Here is a 19,761-nt window from a genome sequence, read left to right as displayed (position 1 = left end):
GCTGAGTTTGCGGGTGGTCCGAGGGGTGGATTAGATTCACATGACGTTCATGTATCTTTGATGGGGCTAGCTCTGATGTTTTTTTAACTTTTTTTCTTGCTGTATTCTGTCCAGTTGTTCCTGGTTTTAATTTGTTCGGCTGCAGTGTAGCCCAAGCTGGCCTTAAGCTTGCACTCTTCCTGCTTAGGCCTCCCAAATGCTGGCCTTAACACACATGCCACCATGCCCAGCCATGAGAGGATTTGCTTTGACCACGCTAAGGTGGAATCCTCCAGCTTCATAAACTATAAAACTATGCGTGTACCCTTTGTAATTTCTAATCTAGTCACAGACGCTGGCACCCTCTTTTGCTTAGTTCCAAATCTGTAGCTGCGAACCATTCTAACTACTGAAACCTGAAACACAGTTTCTAGTCCATTGAGGTGTCTTTGTTCCTGTATGAACTCCACGGTCCTGGTCCTTTTGTTAGGATAAGAGCTATTTTACTTAATAAACTTGTCAAAAATCAATCAGTCTTATTTCTCCTATTTAATTTTATTCACACGGAAGTTTGCTTTTCCTGTAATTTAATCTATTCATCAGTTTACTGTTTCTTTTGATGAGAATTGACCTTACTTTTTCAGGATGAGCTGGCTCAATGGTTAAGAGCACTGGTTGCTCTTGCAGAAGATCCAGGTTCAAATCCCAGCACCCACATGACAGCTTACAACCATCTGTAACTCTATTTCCAGATTGGATGCTCTCTTCTGAACATTGTGGGTACCAGGCAGGTGTGTGGTACATTAATATACATGTAGTCAAAACATCCACATAAAATGTGAATACATAAAATAAAGATTCCTATAGTGTTTATAAATCAGCTTTTCTGATTAATGGAAAACATTCCCAGAATAAATGCAAGTTTTGCATACTTTTAATACCACAACAAACATTTTCTTTTCTCGAAGATTCTGAAATGCCTTATACTCAATTGCTTTCCATTAAATAAGAATCTTAGCTGTTGCAGTTCTAAGTAACAGGCATCTTAAGATTAAAATGAAGCGAGGGGGATGGTGAGGTTGGGTAGAGCTCTTGCTGTGCAAGTCTGAACCTCTGAGTTTAAGCCCTGGAGACCACATGAACATGGAGGGAGAAGTGACTGCACAGGTTGCGCTGTGACCTCCACATACACTGGCTGGCATGTGCATGCATGTAGACACTAAGAATAATAAAATCAGTTTCAGAACATAATAAACCCCACTCATTTTTGGACTGGCTCAAATGATCAAGGCCCAAGTCTGTGCTGGGCAAGCACCAGCACTGGCAAGCCGGACAAGGTCAGACCAGCACCGGTAGCCAATCGGCAGTGAACAAGCCGGCGAGCACCCACCTGCTCCGTTCTTCTCACTCTTGGCTGCAGCACTCGTCCGCTTTGGGGTTCGCTTTTGCTTTTTTGCCATTAGCCCACTGTTTGCATCGCTTGGCCTTTTCTGACCCTTCTCTCTGCTCTCTCTCTCGTGGACGATCATGCCACAGGCGCCAGAGGTGACGCTGGCTTCAAATCCGTTTGCTGATTCCCTCTCACACAGGCCTTCCTGCGATTCTTCAGCAATGCTGTCAACTTCAATCGTAATGTCACTCTCGCTCTTTATACTTCTGGACTCGTCTTGGCTGAGAGTCAGCGGGGAAGCTACGGAGAAGTTCTGCTGTGCTACGGGAGGTAGGGCAGACGGGACGGAGCCCAGAGAGTTAGACTCAGAGCCTTCTATTACCACGTCCTCAATACTGGGCTTTTCCTTCTCATCCAAGTCATCCAAGTCTACCTCGTGGCAAACCAAGGTTTCAGGCCCGATCAGAGGCATCGAGTCCTCCTCCTCTTTGAGCGGCGTGTGCACAGGCTCCTCAGGGGGACTGTCTGGCTTCACACCCGTCAGCTCCTGGATGCCCTGGTCTGGCTCCGCGATCAGCGATGGCATCCCTTCACCTTCTGTTTCAAAGCGCTGCTCCACGTGCACGCCTTTCACGCCCTCGGCTACGGCGCTGTCGTCAGACCTTTCTTGGGACACGCCAGTTGTCATTTCCACGCCGTTCTCAAGTCTTAGTTTCTTCTCTGGGGAGTGTTGTCCCAGGATTTTCCGTTTTAACTTTTTTTCTTTCTCATATTGGTCGACATCATCTTCAGTAGAAGAAAAGTTTTTACATTCGAGTGAAGAAAACTCCAGGCTATGAGTGTCCCCACGAGCTTCGCTGCCTGCTTCCTCCTGGCTGAAAGGGGAAATCTTGATAAGTTCTAAAGAAAGGTCTTTTGTCTTGTTGCGCCTTCCCTTTCCTTTAGGAGACTTCTCCACCTGTTTCTTAAGTTCTTCTGCTTGTTCCACTTTGTCTCCAAAAATATGCACGATTTGATCGCTGTCTCCCGCCTCCACTGTCAGGGGTTCTGAGGGCTGTGCCTGAGTCCTGTCGTTTTCGTTCGATATATGTACAGTCTTTGGGTTTTCTTCGGCTAGTTTATCATCATGGACATTTTCACTCTTTTCTAATTCTTCTTTAATATCAGGAGAAAGTTCTTCACTTACTGAGCTCTTCTCTAGCTGGTCTTCTGCCTCACTATCAGATGAGCACGAGTCTGTAAGAAACAGTACACGGTACAGGCGGTTATATGAAATACAGTGGAATAAGTAAACTCCTACTAAGTGTAAGCAAGATCCTTTCATGTACTTCCGAATCTCTACAGAGATCTTTTTATATCAAGTAAATCATAGACTTGTGCTAAAATGTGAGGAGAAGGACTGAAATAAAAGTGTGAGGATAAACGATGTGGTGACACACGCCTTTAATTCTCCCACTCAGAAGGCAGAGGCACGGGCAGGTGGATCTCAGCCATCCTGGACTACAGAGTGAGTTCCAGTACAGCCAGAGCTACACAGAGAAACCCTGTCTCAAAAAAACAAACAAAAAATGAAACAAAGACACAAAGCTATTATGTTAAATGACGTGACCTGACTCACTACAAAGATTAACTACTTTGTTTCCTAGAGGAATGTGACATTCTACCTAAAATTAGTCTGGATTAAAATGAGCAATATCAATTCTCCATACTTTAAATGGCTTTAGAACAGGCAAGACACCTGCTGGCAAAACAAAGTATTCACTTTCTGTCAGAGAATTTTTCAACAAAACTATAAATGTAAAATGTAAAAACTATCCATATATTGTCTATGCCCTCCCTCGAGAATTTTAGAAAGGTAAACACTGAAGGTGTTCGTTATTTTTTTTTTTTCTTTTCTTTTTTTTCGGAGCTGGGGACTGAACCCAGGGCCTTGCGCTTGCTAGGCAAGCGCTCTACCACTGAGCTAAATCCCCAACCCTGGTGTTCGTTATTTTAAAGACAGCATGGGTTTCTTAGTGTGTAGGCTGGCTAGTCTAGGCATCCCTGAAACCCAGATATCCCCCTGCCTCTGTCCCTTAAGTATTGGGTTAAAAGTGTGCGCCTCCACTGTACTTGGCAAAGGTTTATGTTTTCTGCTTGTTGGTTCTCTGTCTTTTAGAATTTCTAGTTGATGAACAGGAGCATCTGCATGTATATAGTGTATTATATCTACGCCTGGTGCCCATGGAGGCTAAGAGAGGAGGCAGATACCGTGGAGCTGGAGGTACGAACTTTAGAAAAGCGTGTGGTGTTCAGTACTGAAGCCCAGGCTTCTGCCAGAGCTGCAAGACCCAGCCGTCTTCTCAGTGCCCTGAATGAGTACATCAGAAAGTATACAAGTTTTGTGGTTTTAGTAAAACTGTAATGTAGATTTCCATTTTCTCACATTCAAACATTCTTCAGTTACGCATTTCTGTGACCCTGATGTGGATGGCTGTGTAGGCTAACACTGCACCAGCACATGCCTCCTGAGGATTAGCACACACTTCCAAGAAACCTTGCATCTGTATGCGTCCTGTATGTATGGTAACCTGCCAGCAGGGGGCAGGAGGAGGAAAGACGCCCTTTCATGGCATAGGCACGGTAGCTGATGGTAAACCTTCCTTTAGTATCCAAGGAGAGTAATTTTATAATACGACCACTTAAGATCTCTTAAATTACATAGGAAAAAGATGGGAAGGTGAGGAGGACGATTAAAGCACTCCTCTACCCATTAGCCTGCGCTCTCGTGTTAACAGGCTGTAGGTGCCAAACTTACAAGAGACACTGGTACATCACGTGGTTCGAAGCAGAGCCCAGCACAGTTGGACTCAAGGACTATTTCATTACCCTACAGCACACCAGCTGTATCTAAAACCCTATGACATACAGCATCCTGGGTTAATATCACTCGAGTTTAAACTAAAATATACCACAAAGTAAGTATTAGCTGCCAATTAAATTCTGTAGTTTCAATCACTTAGGTTACAAATCAAGACAACCTACTATGAATCTCACCAAGTGACCATCATGGGCCACACAGTTATATGTTGGTCAAAGATGGTTGCATATAACTGTGGCCCTATTGTATTTAAGCTCTTGTCACCTAGGGACTCTAGCCCCTAAGTTCAGTAAGCACCCTCTATGACATTTGTGCAATGATGAGGCCCTTTTAGAATATGTCCCATTGTTCAGATGCATATGTGTGTGCACACATATATAAGCATCTTATATACATGCAGAACCAGGCCCCTGCTTCACTGGACAGAGGCATGCTGCCTGTCATGCTACCATGGGCACTTCTGGTACCTGATTTTCCTTCACTGTTTGATGTCTTAGATAAACTGTATGGCATGTTTGACGAAAAAGTAGATTTTAAAGGCGGTCTTCCCCGTTTGGACTTCTGCCTCTCTTCATCCCTCTTTTCGTCCTTTTCGCTATCTTCTTTATTCTGGTCAACGACAATAAAATGCATGAGAAAGGCCAAGGCCTTTCAGAAATGAACATTCCATTTTTTTCTAAGAAAATCTATTAGCTCCAGAACAAAAAGGTCAGTTAATTTAAATGCAAAATACTAGAATGTGCTTATAGAAAAATCTAGAACAGTTTTCTAACTTATTCATTTGAATAAAATCACTCCCCCTGGCTCCTCATTGCCTGCAGAGGGAATGAAAGGCATCAGAAACAGACAAAACAGCAGGCAGACCTCTACAGCAGGAAGCGGACAGAAGGCGTGGGCAAGTGTACAGTGGGCCATCAGACAGGGCTGACACTGTGAAGGTGGAGGGAGAGAACAGTGGGTTTCCAGAGTGAAGAGGTCCTCTGTGTGGCTCTAAGGATGGATAATGGCATTACACATCTGCCCAAACATACTCAAGGCACAGAGACCCAGCGATGTCCTACACCTCTGTGTCCACCTTCCCCAGTGTAAACTATGGGCGTTACCACTATAACAAGTGGACCCCTCTTGTGAGGGTAAGGGGCCGGCAGTACATAACCCATGCCCACTTAGGGCAAAGGGCACATCGGTAATTCCTGTACCTTCTTATTTTGCTATGAAGGCAAAACTACTAAAAAACAGAACCTAACAGAAAAGATACAGTGTGAATAATTCCCACACCTACAAGTGTTATGAATATATGGACATACCTTAACTTTCTTCTTTTGTTTTTTCTTTGGTCCACCTTTGTCCAAGGGCCAGATTATCCTGTCAGCTTTTACCCATTCATCATATCTTAAAGAAAAAAAGTTCACCTTTCACAATGATACCCTAGGTGAAATATATTCACACTCACACACACGCACACGCACACGCACATGCACTCCGGCAGTGAGATAAACTCTGTTCCTGCTGGGCAGTGCTGGCACACGCCTTTGACCCCAGCACTGGGAGGCAGAAGCAGGCAGATTTCTGAGTTCAAGCCAGTCTGGTCTACAGAGAGTTTCAGGGCAGGCAGGGCTACAAAGAGAAATTCCAACCCTCAAAATAACAACGAAGAGTAGAAAAGAACTTCGAGGTTCGGTGAGAGGACCAGGTGGGTAAAGTCCCGATTCTAAACTATTTGAACTACTTTGTTTTCAGTTCTCACAATCTGAACTTAGAAGCAGATTTCATTCTAGAATTCATCCTACTGATAATACAAAGATGTCAATTGGCAAATAATCAGCTCCCAACCACTTATCAAGTCCTCTTTTCTTGTCCTCCCCGGAGCTCTCGCATTGATTATTCCTTTTTTTTTTTTTTTCTTTTTTTGGAGCTGGGCTGGGACCGAACCCAGGGCCTTGCGCTTCCTAGGCAAGCGCTCTCTCTACCACTGAGCTAAATCCCCAACCCGCATTGATTATTCCTAATAAAGCTTAATTATGAAATATGTCACCATTAAGACTGAAGTGTAGAGATATTTGTATTAAGTTTAATTTTCTTTATCTACATGTATTTTCTTTAGCCCAAGCTGAAGACTCATTTCTCTTGTACCTTTCTTTTTTTTTTTTTTTTTTTTTTTTTTTTTTCGGAGCTGGGGACCGAACCCAGGCCTTAAGCTTCCTAGGCAAGCGCTCTACCACTGAGCTAAATCCCCAACCCTCTCTTGTACCTTTCTGTAAAACATTTCAACACTTTGAACTTCAACACAATTCTTCCCATTCCTAACAGAGACAAAAAGATTAAACTATCCAGAACTAAATAACCCTTCTTGCATTATACAAGTGCACGACAGTCATAATAGTCAATAACACTGTAAACTCGTTGCCATGGAGAAGTGCAAAGCACATGTCTCAAGTATGTACAGGTTTTAGCTGCCCTGATACCATGACGTTTATAGTACATCTTAAAAGTCATTTTCTCACAGATTACCCAAGATAAATTATTATCTTTGGAACAGAGGTGACTAATAATACCTTATATATCAATATTTTTTTAATCTGAACATTTATTGAGGGCCTACTAATATACCAGGCACTATTATACACACACACACATACACAGACACACACACTATATAATTAAATAATTAAATACAATCTTCTATGTGCAATAAGAAAGATATATACTTGATTTAGGGCTAAAAAGGAAGAAAACATCGTGCTCCTGAATTTCCCGACACTTCAGACCAAACAAAGGACAGTCTATCTGGAGGTCCTCAGCATGGTCCTCCCTGGCCTGGTCTAAGTGATAGGTCAGGCAGGTGTTTACAGCCTCATTGGGGCTCCTCTCACACAGATGTTCCCATTTTAGAAATAGGACTAAATTATCCAGGAATTATGAGGGTTCTTTGAATGCCAGAATATACTAACATACGACAAAGGACTACGAGGTAGAGTCATAAAGGAAAGCCCAAGAGGCACAGCAGGAATGCACGACAGAGGAGATGGCTGCAAACAGACCTGGGTCTGAGGGAAACGGACACACAGGCTGCAGCTGCCCGAGCGGGGAAGTGGTCCCTCTCCCAAATTTATCAGGACTCCAACTCATTTATAAAGAACTCAAACCCCAATACCATTCGCACACACCTAGAACGTCGGAAAGGTGTGCGTGGTACGGCTGCACGTTAGCTCAGAGCAGCCCACAGGATCACACACACCTTCAAAAGGCTGAAGAGAAAGCAGAGCTTAACCCTGAGCCTCAGCGCTGCTCTAAGCTGCTCTGACTCTCACAGCCAGACTGAGTTGTCCTTCCCTTGAACATAAGCAATTTCACAGACAAGTCTGCTCCGTGCTCACGGAGGATCAAAACAGAAAGAAGACAACTCCAACCATGTCTAAACACCGAAAAAACAGAGGACACTGTCCAAGCCACAAAAATGGCAGAATATCCTTTTCCCCTTGCTTCTTTACCAATTAGAGGATTAACTTTGATCTAACCATCTCTCCTTCTAGGTAAGATTTATTAAGAAAGCCAATCCTAGAATTACATCGGCTTCCTGACTGTGTCGGCACAGAACAGACTTTCTTAAACCTCCCACCAACAGAAGCTCAAACCCACGCCCTACCCAGCACAGACTTTAACACTCAGCCAACTGCAAACCGCTGCAGTGCCTGACACTGACTTCTGAGGAAGGAAACGAGGCACGCGCAGCCTAGAGCTGTGTCCTCGCTCCTTCACAGGGCTGCAAGGTTTTCAGAGTCCTGCACATCCCTCTTTCCTCAGATGGGGCCCTGAGCTTTCACAGGCCCCGCCATTGCCCTGACAGTATGCCCATGGCTTCCCCTCGTCTGCTCCCTATAAAAGAGTAATAAACTCAGTTGCTTCGAGGGCAGAGCCTGCTGGTTTCTGGTGGGAAGCACTGAGTTTATAAAGCAGTGCAGAAGTCAAAGACCTTGGATAATTCGAACCAAGGTGAGCCTTGTAAACACACAAGGGCTCCGTGCAACATTGCTCTTTTTTTAACCCCCTAACAGAAGAAAGAGCTTTACTGCTTACCTGACATTCCAACCATAATAATGCACCAGGTACAAAACCTCCCCGTCATCCATCTCGGTGCTTTTGATGCTGGCTTCATAAATCTTCTGAGTTTTTCCTCGTCCATACTTGACCTTCACTTTGGTTCCTGTCAGGCAGGGCTCCGTGTCGTCCTCGTCGTCCTCCCCTTCCGAGTCACACCTGCTTTCAGTTTCTTCCCTGCAGTGAATTACAACATTGATTAATGCTACCAATAGCTCAACGGAGGGCAAAATAGGAACTGAGAAGAGATCCAGCGTGTCGCGTCCTTACAACCTAAGTTTACCTTGGTGACATGTCAGTGCAGGAGGAGGAGGAGGAGAAGGAGAAGACTTCACGGACTATTTACTGAGGAGTTTATTATGTAAAGGTTGCACAAGGGTAAACCTATACTTCTTAAAGGCCAATCAATAATCACAGTTAATGATGATGCAGAGTCAATAAACAAATCACTTGGAAACCAAGAAAGTAAAAGCCATGTGCCCTAGAATGGTCGTTGGGATGCATTCACATGACACCTTATGGGTGAGAGTGCTCTAAAGCTATCTTATAAATCCTTGCAGCTAACTATCGCACGTCTCGTTCAGCGCTACTGTCTCCTCACTTTACAAGGGTTCCTAGCAAGACACTGTTTGGTGGGTTAACGTAAGGAACAAAGGCACCTCCCTTAGTAACCCTCTCTGACTGGATTCTGCTTTACGTGAAGCTACTGCTGAAATTATAGGAGAGCGATGGTAGAGCAGAGCTTTCTAAGCCTGTGTTGGTGCAACTTTTGTTTCGATAATCAAATGCAAAGAGGATTCATATGAAAAGCCCAGCACTATCTGGAACTGTATCCATAAAGTGTATTGTCTCAGCGGCCACTGAGGTGTTCTGCGCAGGCCACAGCCTCAGGAGAGGTCTTAAGGAGCCATGAGGGTCTACAGTACACACGGGCATCTTTCAGTGGGCCCTGGTACATGACTGAAGCTTTCACGGCTAATCTGCTTCGGGAATATTTGCTCTTCAGGGACACTTCTCATAGATGTCTTGAAGAAATCATTGTCAACACTGGAGAAAACCTACGTAGAACAGAAATCTCCATGAGCCTTGACACAGACTGGGACTATATGCTGGCTGTAGTTTGTACACTCAACTTTTATTTAATAAAACAGAATTATTATCCTTTGCTTGGAAGCCTGAATTCTTAGCTCTAAAATATTTGCTGCATTTATGTATCAAGTATGAAGCATGTTAGCTATACTTAGTTATAGACTCATAATTAGAACTTTTAAAGTAGCTGACCTTTGCTTAACACACCGTTTAAATATTTAAAACTGTGCTCATCACTTGCAGCTGCTACTTTTTAAACCCTGTATTCTACTTCGTGACACAACTTGTAAAAACTAGACTAGTGCACATACAACTACGAGAGCTCACTCTGGAGTCCCCGTCAAGCACCGGATGCCTCCGCTGCTCATCAGTGTCTACTTCTCTAACCACTAACTCTCCCAATGGGTTATTGACAAAGAATGTCAGCTCTCGTCTGGACACAGCAGGCCACGTTCTCCAAATGTAACACAAAGATCTCAAACTTCTAGAAAACATACCCCTACGTGAGGAAAAAAAAAAATCATGAAAAAATAACAGGAGAAAAGCGTCTACTTTCAAGTAAGAGTATTATGATGTTTTAAAATTTGATTTTTAGTAACACCTAAACACTAGTCAATTCACGGACCACATGTGCAGGATGGCCCACTGTGGAGCATGGTGAGACCTCACCTTATCTAGCTCATCTGCCTGATCTGGGCTATGTTTAAGTCACTTCACTCCAAGTCTACTACATGGAAAAAAAGATACAGTTTTCACTCAACAGCAAATAAAATGGACATTAAAAAGCTGGATTTGATTGATGAGATGTGGGGCAAGGATGTATTTTCCAAACTAGACTCAGGGATGCATGCCACATTCGCTAATACAGTAACTTGAAAAAGAAAAGTGTCTTAAATCAACTGACACAGAAGCGTCTCTCGTCCTGTGCACCCATGTGCTTGTTAGCTTTCCCACATTGTACCTTTTTTAAAATGGAATTTTTGCTGTCGCTGTTTCCTCTTGTCCACTTCCTCCATTTTCTCCAGCTCCCTTCCCTGCTGTCAACTGCAGGACCTTTCTTTTGACTGGTGGCGCAGCCTTCTTTGAGGCCACTGTTTAGGGCACAAGTGCTATTAAAATGGTGCGACCAGTATATTCTCCAATTCCGAAAGGCGATACACATCATCTTCACAATGTGTCTCACCTTCATCAGACAAGAGGAACGGAAGTCCCAATAAGAAGACAGCCCCTCACACCTGAATCTCTAAACAGGAACAAAGTGCGGCTGGGCCCCTAAGGCGCCTCTGGAGAACAGACAAGACAATGTACCTCTCTTGGCTTTTCTCTTCCTCCTCCTCTGAGTCTCTCTCGGAATCCTCCTGCTGTTTGATCTTCTTCTCTTTGTGCTTTGGTGTGGTTTTCCTCCCAAGAAGCAGCTCAGTTTCCTTCTTCTCCGCTATGTCATAGTCGTCGTCATCAGCATCCTTGTTGTCTATATCATCTCTGATCAATTTGTCTTCAATTTTCTCTTCTTCTAGTTCTTTTTTAATACAATTTGCCTCTCGAACAATTTTCCTTCTCCCCTAGTAGAGGAGATAAAAGCTTTAAGAGAGGGAACGCTACAAGAGAGAAAGATACCTTTGCAGCTTTCAGTGACACCCCACGGCCGTGACTGTGCCGCGTCCTGGCTTGAGATCAGAATCTGAACACTAATTAACTCACAGGACTATTCTCTTCCATTTGCAAGTAAAAGAATAATCAATATAAATCTCTTAATTATGTTCAACGCTACCACAATCCCTGGACACATGATACACATGGAGACTCTTTGCCCCTGTACAGCTCAGTGGAAAAGGAAGGAGCCCCTGCAAAGCTGTCTTCGGCATCTAGCACCCCGATACCCCCACACAGTGCTTACAACATTGTTTTACTCCATTTTGTCTGCAGTGCTGGGGTTTTGCACATGCTTAGCAAGTGTCCTTGTCCAGGGCTCCATCCCTAACCCTATACTTGTTAAGATAAAAGAGTTTAAATGAATCATTTATATGCCAGCGGTAGAATTTCCCACTAATAATGTTAGGCTGGCAAGCTGGCTCAGGGAGAAGGTGTGCACTTGCCAGCAAACCTGATGACCTGAGCTCATGAGCTGGACTCATGGTCATGGAAGGAGGAAGTGACTCCCACAAATCATTCTGACCTTCACATGTGTGTACGTACACAATACACACACACACACACACACACACACACACACACACACACAGAGTAAATGTTTAAAAAAAAGTTCAAGTTACTAATAATAATCTTCATAAACCTACCCCCCAATTTATGACCTCTTTGAAAGTTCTGTGATCTCTAGTCATGTTGTATATTAAAACAAAAGTTAAATATTTTATTACAATAAAAATCAAGTGTCAGGAGCTAAAAAGATGACTAAATGGTTAAGAGCACTGACTACTCTTCCAGAGGTCCTGAGTTCAATTCCCAGCAACCACATGGTGGCTCACAACCATCTGTAATGGGATTCGATGCCCTCTTCTGTGTGTCTGAAGATAGCTACAGTATGTTCATATACATTAAATAAATAAATCTATCTTTTTAAAGAAATCACTATCAGTGTATTTACATGTTCTACTTTAAGGACCTAATGGCATCAGTGTCTAGAATGTGAGAGGTAACGCAGTGGTTGAGAGCTCGCTCGGGATGCTCTTCTACAAGGCCCAAATCTGGTTCCCAGCATGCCTTATCAAGGGGCTCACAACCGCTTGTAAGTCCAGCTCCCGGAGACCTAACATCCTCTTCTGGGTATCCACGCACAACTGAAACATATACATACACATAAAACTAAACTAACTGAGATTTCTTTGAATAAGTACTGAGATCTCTCGTGGGGTTACAGGAGCCACCAGTCCTGCCTCCGGAAGCCTGTACCAAGCATCTTGCTTGTCAGTGTGAAACTGGTAAGCCGTTTCAAGACATCCTAAACGTTCCCTCAGGTCAATCTAAGACTTCCCTCCTCTACCTGGAATTGAAGGGGATTTAAAAGAAAAGGAGGAGGAGCCGAGGAGGTGACTCAGCATCTAGGGGTGCTTGGTGTGCAGAGTCCTGCATCTGCCTTTAAACAACCCACACATGCACCCATAACCAGTGCTGGGGCTTAGGGGAAGGAGCAGGGAAAAACGGCAGGGCCACTGGGAACTGCTGGCCACAGCCTGCCTCTAGGTAGCAAGAGGCCAGGTTTCAAAGGACTAAGGCAGTAAGAGAGAGAGCAAGAGACCTGATATCCTTCCATTTGCAGAGATACACACATGCAACACACACACACACACACACACACACACACACACACACCCACACCCCTAACAGGTCAACAGGGCATGCTAGAGTTTACCCTTATAATTCCAACACTTAGAAAACGGAGCCTGGAAGGTCAAAAGTGCACAGTTATCCATAGGTACATAGTGAGTTGAGTCTAGCCTGGGCTGTTTGAATCCCTCTCTTAAACTAAAATAAACTAAATAACAACACTTTAAAAAGACTTCACTTATTAGATGATAGAACAGTCAGTTTAAAAACAGGATTTCTGGGGGCTGGAGAGATGCCTCAATGTCTTGGTGGTTAAGAGTACTTGAGGCTCTTGCAAAAGACCTGAATTCAATTTTCTGCACCCATAAGACAGTTTAAAACCATCTATAACCCCGGTTGCAGGCGATCTGGTGACCTTTGCTGGCCTCTCCGGGCTCTAGATAAGCATTTGATGCACAGATATACACGTTGGCAATCACTGGTACATGTAATATAAACATAAAGAACTCTAGGCTTTGGAGAGAGCGCATTGACTGCTCTTCCAGAGGTCCTGAGTTCAATTCCCAGCAACCACATGGCAGTTCACAAACCATCTGTAATGGGATCCGATGCCCTCTTCTGGTGTGTCTGAAGACATCCACAGTGTACTTATATATAATAAATAATTTTTTTTTTAATTAAGCAATTCTTTTTTTTAAAAGAGGGAAGGGGTTGGGGATTTAACGCAGGGGGAGAGCGCTTGCCTAGAAAGAAAAAGGCCCTGGGTTCGACCCCCAGCTCCAAAAAAAAAAAAAAAAAAGAAAAAAAAGAAAAAAAAAGAGGGAAAAACCCAACAGGATGTTTGGACAACTTTAAGAAAAGGTATCTTCACCTTTCCCTTCCATTAAACATGGCTTCACCAACTAATAAGATACATTAGGAACTGAGAGCCAGGCGTGGTAAGCCATACCTTTAATCCCCGCACTCGGGAAGCAGAAGCAAACAAATATCTGTGACTTCGAGGACAGAATGGTATAGGACAACTAAAGATACACAATATACCATGTCTCAAAAATTAAAAATTTTTTTAAAAAAAGGAAATTCTGGGGTTGGGGATTTAGCTCAGTGATAGAGCACTTGCCTAGCAAACGCAAGGCCCTGGGTTCGGTCCCCAGCTCCAAAAAAAAGAAAAAGAAAAAAAAAAAGGAAATTCTTTGATAGTGTGGCAACCCATAAAAGGATAAATCACGCTATGCAGCGATCACTGGGCATGGATCAGAATAGTGAACAGCAAACCTTCACAAGACTTTCATCAATGGAGAGGATCACAGGGGACCGGGTGAGTCATGGGAAAATAAAAATCAATGTGAGCACAAATAAAGCCATGCAGTACACACACAGATTTATAGGAAGCACAGTAGTTTGGGAGCACAGGGTTACACAGAGGTAATTCATTCAACTACTTAATGAGCACTTTCTATGTGCTGTGCGTCTTTATTCTAGAAGCCTAGGATCTCATCAATGAGCAAAATCAACACTCATCCTTGCCTTCATGAGATGCAATGTTAGTGCAGAGGGAAGAAAAAAGATCAAATCAATTCAGACTGAGCAAGTACATCCCAGATAAGAGGAGCGAGAAAGGCGGTAGGAAACAATTGTAAACACAGCAACCAGCGCAACCAGTGAGGGCTTCACCGAGGTGACATTTGAGCAAGAAACTGGAAGAAGAAGAAGAAGGAGAAGGAGGAGGAGGAGGAGGAAGGGGAAGAGGAGGAGGAAGAGGAAGAAGAAGAGGAGGAGGAGGACGTGGGACTGAGCCAGACAACCAAGATTCAGGCTGGCCTGAACCATGCTGTTCGCCCACGCTGACCTCACGGCCTCTGCCTTGGGATCCTGAGTGTGTGATTACAAGCGTGAACTATCATGCAGGGAGAGGACGCAGGCAGAGGGAGTCATACGCACTGCCCATAGAGAAAGGCCGCTATAACAACGTCGCTGCAACATTACTAAACACTGGAACATAAACCAGGTTTTCATAACAAATATTTTGTGCATATATGAACATGCCCACAATAAAACGTTTAAACTAATGCTTGAGCAGATAAAATGTAAGAACTCACTCTTGGCGACTTTAGTTCTGTGTCTTCTCTGTCGCTTTCACTGTTTGAGTCAATGTTCTCCTCGGGTTCACTCTTCACATCCATTAAAGGCATTTCCTGGGCCACTTTTAGAGCCTCGTCCATTGATTCTTCAAAGTCTTTTTTTTCCTCTTTTACTTTTGGTTCATGGTGGTGAATAGTTCTAAACTGAATATTTGCGGAACGGCAGTACTCCTCAAAACCATAGAGATATCTAAACACACAATGTTTCATCTTAAGAAATCTTAGTCTTTACACTTAACATGAATACTAGGTAAATATGTAGTAAATTTAAAAGCATTCTTTGTATGTTAGTAAATGCTCTAGAACAGCAGTTCTCAACCTATGGGTCACATCCCTCTGGAGGCCGAACCACCCTTTCATAGGGGTCGTGCATCAGAGATCCTTCATATCAGATATTTAATTATGATTCATAATAGCAGAGAATGACAGTTATGAAGTAGCAAGGAAAATAACTTCATGGTTGGGGGTCATCACAGCACGTGAACTCTATTCAAGGGTCAGAGAGTTAGGAAGGTTGAGAGCCATGGCTTAGAACACGTATGACTAGAAACTACAGAGGATGAGCTGGATCTGCAGATGATGTGCCCTCCTGCATCTCGGACTTGAGGAAATCGGCATCACAAGGGAAGTGGAGCACAGTAGGCTGTAACTCAGGATAGCGTTCACTCCCACATGTCTGCTAGCCCAAACGTTTAACATTTATATGCTGTCCCAAACTTTTAACATTTATGGCCCTCGTTTGCAGTGTTACTGCAATAAACGAGGTCTGTTCCCTGTAAATGATTATGTTGGGGTGGGGAGGTGCTGTTCAAGACAGTGTTTCTCCATGTAGCCCTGTAACTCACTCTGGTAAGCCACGTTGGCCTTAAACTCAGAGATCCTTCTGCCTCTGCTTCTCTGAGTGCTGGGATTAAAGGCCCATGCCATTACTGCCTGGCTTAACTTTTTATTGATTCTTTGTGAATAGGACATCATACATCCCAATCCCAGTCCTCTCCCCATCCCTTCATATCTACCCTTGCAACCTTCCCCCAAAAGAGAAAAAGAATAAAACTAAAACCAAAAACCTACCGAACAAAAAAGATTTTGCCATGGAAGCTATGTTGCGTGAGGTGTCTGACACAATACAACCTTTGGGCTAAACAGCTTTTCCTGCTAATATTTATTCTGTAATAAAGCTGGACTACTTACTTTCTATAAGCAGTTTTTACATTGTAGGAAGCAGCTGAATTCAAAATTGGAATGCCAAGGTCCATATAAATTTGCTTCCATACAGCACCACTGTCAATCTGGAAAATAAAGAGTTTTGTTAGTAACTGCCATTACACTAGCATTCTGTGTTCTTTAAGAAAATGCTATGGCAGTGAAGCATCAGGCACCCAGACTTCTCGATGTGCAAGCACACATTTCTAAAGCAATGGCGTACTTACACTGTCACATCCCCCCTGATGATAGACCAGTCTGAAGAGTTTGAAGAGATTGAGATCTTTATAGCCCAACACAGGTGCTTTGTTGATTGGAGTACCTGTTTTTATGTCAGAAGGAAAAATAAAAGTATGCAGTCCAATGAAAAATACTAATTTGATATAGTAAAGATATTGCCTTTTTTTTTTTTGGTCCACTTTTCCCCCCCATCTTTATTAAATTGGGTATTTCTTATTTACATTTCAAATGTTATTCCCTTTCCCGGTTTCCAGGCCAACATCCCCCTATCCCCACCCTCTCCCCTTCTCTATGGGTGTTCCCCTCCCCATGCTCCCAAGATACTGACTTCTAATTCAACAAATTTCACTCCATGGAGGTATACATTTAAAGGTCCTTAAACCACTTAAGACATAAAGCCTTTCTCCCCTGTGTTCTGTGTGCAGTTTTGTGGGCTCTCTGAAATTTAGGAGTTGCTCACTTCTACAGTCAATCAAGCTGCCTCTATGCCAAGGAAATGGCTAACATTAAATTACAAACTGAGACTGCTGGCTGTGGCCCACTGAGGCGTGAGCAAATGAAGCGCGAAGCCTCCTTCCTTTCTGTGGCTCTGCAAGATTGTTCAAAGCACAGAACGTCTAGAGCCAAGTTACTCACACTTTCTAGGACTAAAACCTGTCAGTGTGATGATTTATAACCGTTCTCTCTCTTCTACTTCTACTGGGAATCCTATCCCACTCAAAAAGAGGCTGATGTCTGTTATCTTCAGCTCAAGAAGATCAAGGATCAAGTGATTTTATTCTCTGTGAATGCTTTACCACTGTGATAAATTACTATGCATCTGAGGTTCTGAGTTCAATTCCCATGTGGCTCACAACCATCTACAATGACCTCTCCTGATGTATCTGAAGATAGTATATGAGTGTACTCATATACATAAAATAAATAAAATACTATGCAGAGTAATGTTATGATTGATCACTTTTTAACTTTTTTTTACTTATTTAGTATTTAGTATTCTACATGTATCTATGCCTGCACACCAGAAGAGTGTATCAGATCCCATTATAGATGGTTTTGATCCTTCATGTGGTTGCTGGGAATTGAACTCAGGACTTATGGAAGAGCAGCCAGTGGTCTTAACCTCTGAGCTCTCTCTCCAGCCCAACTGGTCACTTTTTATCTCTGACTAGTTCAATCTTTCTACAAATACAAGGAAGACCAAGTGTAACTATGTAAATAATTATTTCTATGGATTCTACTTAAAATAGCTTGTTTTTATTCATCTAACTGGCATCAGGAATAACTGATTCATAGGCCTTCATTGGAATATAACACACTCCTAATACAGCAAAATCAATGCACATACCTCAAACGTAAGGCCATTAAAAACAACATACCTCTGTCTTCCATAAACTTATAAAGCTGTTGGAGGAAGTTGTCCCTCTCTTCAGGATCAAGTTCTTCCTCAGGCTGTAAAGGCAAGCACAGTGAACGGAGAGAGATACAGTGTTACCACTGTTGGTGTGAATGCTTGTTGGTCACAAAGAGAGATACAGTGTTATCATTGTTGATGTGAATCCCTGGTATCACATTTTAATGCTTTGGTTTTTTTTTTTTTTTTTTGTTTGTTTTTTTTTTTTTTTTTTTTTTTTTTTTTTTTTTGCTGTTCTGGGATTCAAACTCTAGTGCTCCACCATTGAGTGCATCCCTAGACCTTAGTTCACATCTCATAGCATAGACCTGCTGTAACTGTAGGCCAGTCTCTACCCTTCCGCCTACCTTTCACTGTGGCCCTGCCTTGAGTCCAACCAAAGACTAACATGAGTCAGGAGAAAAAGATTCCAGGATGGAGCAAGAGGACTGTTTTCATTTCATTTGACTTTATTTGGGGAAAAACAAAACTGTCATATGGCCCATTCAAATATATTGGGAGATAAGCATGATAATGACAAAAATATTTTTATATAAAACATTATCACTGAATGAATATAAGCAAAGGCCATAAAGGTTTTTTGTTTAGATGAGACTCTTTTTTTTATTACTCTTAAGTCATTTAAGTAAGTTGTATAAATTGTACTTTGCTGCAGACTTCTCCCCCAACCTGCTTTTCTCTACTGCATTTGCCACTCTAACCCTTTAAAGCATTTATAGACAATATCATGTCACAATGTCAAAAGGATGGATACTTCTTACCTCTGCTTCAAAGTAAGTTTATTAGCAAAGAAAGTTGATACATTAATTAGTTTTGGGGGGGGATACACACATGTACTTCTGTAAAAAGTAAATCTCTAAAACCCACCAATTAAGTGTTCCTGTACTAATTATACAAATCTCGTTGTGTTTTCATATACTATTATTATAGATTAAAATAAACTATCCTCGGGTTGGCAGGATGTCTGAGTGGGTAGGGCACCACCAATATGCTTAACAGCCTGAGTTCAATCTCTGGGTCCCATGTGATGGAAAAAGAGAATTGAGTCCCACAAGTTATCCTTGTATCATCACATACATGCCAATCCACACATGTACATGCACATACATGTTATAAAAATATAGTAACTGTTGGTACATTACCTATAAATACTTATTATTTTTCTGTTTTGGTTTTGAAACAGGGTCACAAGCAGGACAGGCTAACCTCAACTGTGTAGGTGAGGACGACCTTGAACTACTGACCATCCTGCTGTCATGGGCTACGTGCTGAGACTGAAGACATACATCACACCTGACTCAGAGAAATTATTTAAAATTCAGCAGTACTATGGAAAAATTAATAAAACATGAATATTTCTTCCATATAAAGGATCATGTCTTTAGAAGATATCTTTCCTCTGGTTGTAAGAGAATAATTCAAACTTTTGCCTTTTAAGAACCATGTTCAGATGAAAAGCAATATTCAGGCAATAAATATTGATTATTCAGGGCCTAGAAGGCAACCGGCACTTTAAGATCATGTTATCCTTTAAGAAGTTTAATAGCTAATAGTATAGCCAGAATCAATAGACATGCAGTGAATTTAAATACATGATAAAATCAGGAGGCAGGTAGATCTCTGTGAGTTCGAGGCCAACCTGGATTACATAGCAAGTGCTACCACAGCTAGAGCCACATATCTCAATAAAACCAAAAATAAATAAAAGTTGTTCCCCAATGCAAGCAAACAAAAATCAACCCACTAACCGCAAGCGTGACACAAATAAAGTATCAGGCTATGCTAAACTCTTTGAGGCTGAGTGTGTACTCTCACGGGTTAAAACTGACGGTTTATGGCATTAAGTTAATGGATACTAAGGAGCATTTCAGGCTCTGTGAGGAACTATTCCACAGCATTTTAAGTTCAGGTAGTTCTAAGATAATTTACATATACCTACTTTCTTGAAAGGAAATTTCTACCAAAAATAAATAAATAAGCTATAAACAAGGTTTTAAATTTATCTGATGGCTTCTGCACAAGTTAAAATTCTCAAGTTGGATAGGGAATTCCTCACCCTAGT

At 42.4% G+C, this 19,761-nt stretch overlaps 1 protein-coding gene across 1 annotated transcript in view; it reads right to left on the bottom strand.

The window, feature by feature from the left end:
• Arid4a (AT-rich interaction domain 4A) overlaps positions 1-19,761 on the bottom strand; it is a 69,742-nt gene that overhangs the window by 8,416 nt on the left and 41,565 nt on the right. The window contains exons 12-20 of the mRNA XM_032907901.1: positions 17,665-17,737; positions 16,273-16,367; positions 16,034-16,131; positions 14,801-15,032; positions 10,725-10,978; positions 8,307-8,504; positions 5,537-5,621; positions 4,697-4,838; positions 1,370-2,605 (exon numbers count right to left, since the gene is read on the bottom strand). Coding sequence (XP_032763792.1) covers positions 1,370-2,605; positions 4,697-4,838; positions 5,537-5,621; positions 8,307-8,504; positions 10,725-10,978; positions 14,801-15,032; positions 16,034-16,131; positions 16,273-16,367; positions 17,665-17,737 — 2,413 coding nt within the window. The remainder of the gene's footprint in view (positions 1-1,369; positions 2,606-4,696; positions 4,839-5,536; positions 5,622-8,306; positions 8,505-10,724; positions 10,979-14,800; positions 15,033-16,033; positions 16,132-16,272; positions 16,368-17,664; positions 17,738-19,761) is intronic.

The sequence above is a fragment of the Rattus rattus genome, chromosome 7 (genome assembly GCF_011064425.1).
Source record: "Rattus rattus isolate New Zealand chromosome 7, Rrattus_CSIRO_v1, whole genome shotgun sequence".
Classification (NCBI taxonomy): domain Eukaryota; kingdom Metazoa; phylum Chordata; class Mammalia; order Rodentia; family Muridae; genus Rattus; species Rattus rattus.
This window is presented reverse-complemented; position numbering and strand designations above follow the sequence as displayed.